The sequence below is a fragment of the Mandrillus leucophaeus genome, unplaced genomic scaffold, assembly GCF_000951045.1.
Source record: "Mandrillus leucophaeus isolate KB7577 unplaced genomic scaffold, Mleu.le_1.0 Scaffold37, whole genome shotgun sequence".
NCBI classification, from domain to species: Eukaryota; Metazoa; Chordata; class Mammalia; order Primates; family Cercopithecidae; genus Mandrillus; species Mandrillus leucophaeus.
Window position 1 is genome coordinate 6,260,854 of NW_012103920.1, and position 5,237 is coordinate 6,266,090.

At 35.7% G+C, this 5,237-nt stretch overlaps 1 protein-coding gene across 1 annotated transcript in view; it reads left to right on the forward strand.

The window, feature by feature from the left end:
- The window catches only part of ADAMTS18 (ADAM metallopeptidase with thrombospondin type 1 motif, 18), a 189,017-nt gene that overhangs the window by 110,352 nt on the left and 73,428 nt on the right, over window positions 1–5,237 (forward strand). The window contains exons 6-7 of the mRNA XM_011990123.1: window positions 1,516–1,621; window positions 4,876–5,013. Of these exons, the coding sequence (XP_011845513.1) occupies window positions 1,516–1,621; window positions 4,876–5,013 (244 nt within the window). The remainder of the gene's footprint in view (window positions 1–1,515; window positions 1,622–4,875; window positions 5,014–5,237) is intronic.

Here is a 5,237-nt window from a genome sequence, read left to right on the forward strand (position 1 = left end):
CGGCTAATTTTTGTATTTTTAGTAGAGACAGGTTTCACTGTGTTGGCCAGGCTGGTCTCGAACTCCTGACCTCAAGTGACCCACCCGCCTCAGCCTCCCAGAGTGCTGGGATTACAGGCATGAGCCACCATGCCAGGGCAGAAATTTTATTTTTTATGTTTCTCAAATTCTCTGTAGTTTCTCTGTTATGTCCTATAAATAAGTTTATTTTAACAATTAGCCATTAATCACAGTCTTCAAAAACACAACTATTTTGGAAATTGTTCCAGAGAAAGGGTTTTTATAATGAAAAACGATATACATCCATTCATATTCTGGATTTGGAATGTGCAAAGTGACATATGATAATCCAATGCATTGTTGATGTTTTGAAGATTCTGAGAAGCAGACAGTGTTATCTGTTATCCAGAGACCAAAATGTAAGAAAAGGCTTGGAAAAAACAAAACGCCAGAAATTCCACCACTTGTCGAAAAGGTCACTTACTTTAAGCAGTATGTCCTAATGCAAAGTGCATGGGCTTTGACTTCCCATATGTCTGTGGTTGATTCCTGAGTCTGGTATTTATGACTCTGAGATCCTGAACAAGTTAATTCACCTCTCTGAGGTTTGGTTTCCTAAGCTATAAATACATACACACAGATATATAATAGACATAAAGCAGAGTGTGTGAATTTGGCAACCATTTATTTAGTGACAATGATGATGGCAGTAATGATAATGATGCTACCCCTTATTTGTGCCTTTATATTAGATTTCCCAGCTGATCTCCCTTCTATCTTGACAGTGAAGTGAGTACAATCAGTTCACAAGCATGCATTTAATATTAGATGGGTACATAGATTTGTTCTAGTGATTATTAGTACCAAAACTGGAATGAAAGATGTTCTCACACACTGCACTGTATTTCAAGATAGACTTAAGAGCTGGCTGGGACACTTTTATAATGGCTCTTAGAGGAGGTAACTTTGGGAACAGAAGCACTTACCACATTATAAAGAACCAGAGAAAAATTAATTTAATCTGCATGCATTACTTAGGCATTTTCATGTTTTCTGCTCTAGAAAAAGACCAGGATGCGTGTTTTTTCTTGGAAAATATACCCTGAGCTGTGACGTGAATGCCACTGTTCAGTGAGCATTTTGCATTGGTTTTGCTATCATTCTATCCGTTGCTCTGACCCAAATGATAAACTCAGACAAGGCATATAAATATTCTGTGACTTACTGTACAAAAAGTAAAATGGGAATTACAGTACTCATACTGACCTTACAGGGCTGTTACGAGGATCAATTGATAACAATATGTAACAAAAGCAAGAAAATAGGAAATGCTGCATTTATATATTATCATTACACAGGACAAAGAACTGTAGATCATTAGTAATTTTTTTTTTTTGCAAAAACATTGAATGCATTGATTAAACTAAAACTATGTAGAACATTTCGAGGATATAAATTATCACGTATCTGTGTGTGCAACGTTTGGATTCAAATTTGAAACTGATCTTTCAATAGGGTTTGCCCCCATCAGTGGAATGTGCTCTAAGTACCGAAGTTGTACCATCAATGAGGACACAGGACTTGGCCTTGCCTTCACCATCGCTCATGAGTCGGGGCACAAGTAAGTGGCTCTTTGACCCACTACTTTATATGAAAACTAGTTGGATGATTCATTGGCGTTTTAACCATTGTTGACTTAGGCAGAACAAAGAGGATCAGTCTTGTGTAAAGCTTAGAATAGTTTCTGGCCATACAAAGGGCTCACTAAAGGCTAGTTATTGTTGATTTCATTCTTTTTAAACAACAGCATTTAATGGCCACACAGTACTCCTTCGTGTGCATGGATTGCAAGTTATTTAACTGAGTCTCTAGGCTGTTAGGCATTTGTTTATTTTTGTTCATGTTTTGCAGCAATGGAGACACTTCTAGCTGATTCTTTATGCACAGGAAGTAATCATGGAGAAAAATTAATTCCCAGAGTAAAATGGCACACAACTTTTTAAAAAAACTTTTGCTGCATGTACTGAATATTCTTTTAGTTGGGAACATTGCATGTACTTAATATTCTTTCAATTGGCGTTAGTAAATCTTCCTTTTATGATGGAGACAATGCTATAGAGAATTTTCAAACATTTGAGCAACAGCAGCTGCATTGGAGCAAGTATACTACTTTACAAAATAATGATTTCAATGTGTAGTACTCTTCAGGTATACCCGTTTAGGAACATTTGTGTGTGCATGTGTGTATATTTTATTCAATATACAGGAAATAACTCATATATTTTTAAAGCATCTAGTTAATTTTTGACTTAAAAAGCAAATATTCAGTAACCATAGTTGATATTTTTATATGTTGGTGCTGGTATCTTTTCTCTTCTTTCTTTTTTTTTTTTTTTGAGACAGAGTCTCGGTCTGTCGTCTCGGCTGGAGTGCAGTGGTGTGATCTCGGCTCGCTGCAACCTCCGCCTCCCAGGTTCAAGTGATTCTCCTGCCTGTGCCTCCTGAGTAGCTGGGATTACCAGTGCCCACCACCAGGCCTGGCTAATTTTTATAGTTTTAGTAGAGATGAGGTTTCACCGTGTTGGCCAGGCTGCCTTCAGGTGATCTGCCTGCCTCGGTCTCCCAAAGTGCTGAGATTACAGGTGTGAACCACCAGGCGCGGCCAGTGCCGGTATCTTCTATGAGCTACACTTATTATCTCTAGGAAACTTAAATCTTGACAATTGTTGTTATTGTTATCCAACAAATTTCCAATGTTACTATACACACACACACACACACACTTAGACACCCACACACACTTAGATATGAATAAGCCAATTTTTAAAATTGTAAATGGAGAAGCAAAAATGCTCAGTAAGAATGATGTTTCTCATGCAAAGCAGGAAATATATATACATATGAAATGTATGTCTAAGTTTGTTTTACCAGCATGAAGTCCAAATGAACTGGTCTCACTTTTCAAAATACTGGTCATTGAAAAATTTAATTTTCTTTGCGTATGCGTTAAAATTATCCAAAATCAAAATTCAACATTTTAGATAAGGAAAAGGAGAAAATATTCTTCAGGTAGGATGCGGGAGAGAAGTCAGAGGTTGGAGAAAGGACAGATGTAAAATAAAATACATACTTAAGTTCTAAATAATATGGCCTTATGAAGTTTTGAAATAGACAATTCCTAAGATATTTATATGGCATTTGGCACGTGCTAAAGAAAATATGTTATCATCTTCTAAAATGCTATTAAAGTAAATTTAAGAATGTTAAGTTCAGAATTAAATTCCAACTTGGTTTTCTTATGCACATAAAATTCCATTGAAGTTCTAAGTAAGTTCTTTTCCTCTAGCGTAATGGCTTCAATCTCTCCTACCCCATCTCTGTTTCTGGGATTCTTGTTCTTTTTTCTTGGTGCTTTATTTATAGGTTCCTTTCTGTTTCTGACTTTCACAAATATATTTAGAAAGGGTGTCTCCCAAACAAATCCCCTTAAGATCTTGGTTAGGTGAGAAGAAGAATTAAATTGGGAAAAGCTGATGATAAGAAAATGCTTTCAGTGAGTATATGTTGAGGTTATTAAATAACTATTTTTGAGTGGTCACCTCTGAATACCTACGGAAGTCACTGATAGGATCATAGCATACGGCTGCCCTGCTACTACTTTCCTGACAAACTGGAAGGAATGCTGGAAAAATGGCCATGTTATAGACATGGGTCACAAAAAGTCATATCTTTTATTGTAACATATTTATTTGGTATAGACGACTTTCAAAGGCTAACTCTATAAATGAAATTATATCAGAATAACATTTTTATTTACATAGGAATCATATCTGCCTTATAAATATATGGTCTAAGAAACAAGTTTTATTCTTTTAAATAATGAGATTAAGAACAATTTAAATTAATGATGAAATTCATATTTATATCCCTCCATCCTCTGCATTCCTAAAAAAAAAAAAAAAGAACCGGAAAAGACTTTTCTCTGCACCAAATTTTTTTAGAGCAGATCGAAGACTCTTATTTCTCCATCTTCTACCACTTTAATATAGCCTGAAGTAAGCTCTGTCTTTATAGTATGTATCCTATGTGGGTATGCACATTGATGTAACATTTATTCTACCTGTCAGGATATTGGAGAATTCTTTAGGTATAATATGCATGATTCCTATTGAGTAGACCACCTAAAATTTTTATTCTATAATTACTAGACCCTTCTGTGATGAAATGGAACAAATTAAAGTTTTCTCATATAATACATCTGAAAGATAACAGTAACGGTCAAGATTTAATAGCCTTCAATAAAGGGGTTCAAGCATTTTAAAAAATGTTTATTATAAGAGAGTTTAATTATAATCAGAGTTTGTGATTTCAGCTAATGAATTGATCATAGTTGGAGAGAAGTTTTTATACCACCCTAGGCTTATGTATGAACAGTTCATAGACAGCTTAGAATCAGCATCTCTCTACACCTCCTTCCTACTCACTCTGAACTTCTTTACCATAGTTCCATGTTTGGTGACAAGAAAAGAATTTTACTGTTTGAAATAAAATAATTTGGCTGGTCCATCACTTTGGCTTAGCTTATACGTAAATTTAACTTGGCCAACATTTTCCAGCCCATACAACATGTAGCAGCTAGACCATTCTTTGATTATGTGGTCAGGAAATAGTATAACAAAGCCCTCAGCACTTTTTAAATTTTCTGCGTGAGTTTTATAACAATCTGTAGTAATTTGTCTTTCTCTGTTCCAGTTTTAATAACTCTGTCTCTCAGTTGGTTTTGTTGATGATCACGGCATCTTTTTTCTTCCTCAGATTATCCTTCAGGAAAATGGGTTCACAAAGCAGGATTTTGTTTTCTTCATTCTGTTTCAGCTTTGGCATGATTCACGATGGAGAAGGCAATCCCTGCAGAAAGGCTGAAGGCAATATCATGTCTCCGACACTGACCGGAAACAATGGCGTGTTTTCATGGTCTTCCTGCAGCCGACAGTATCTCAAGAAATTCCTCAGGTATGACAGGTTAAATCCAGGGGTGCTCCTAGGTTTGGAGTGGTGACAGAATTGTGCTCCATAGACGTGAAAACAAATCCTCAGTGGAATTACCTTTTGATCTCTCAATAAACAGAAAGACAAATGATGATGATGATGATGATGATATTATTGTTGTTAAAAAATAGATTGAAGCCTAATATTGTGCTAAATGTTCTCCACATATTGAAGCCTAATATTGTGCT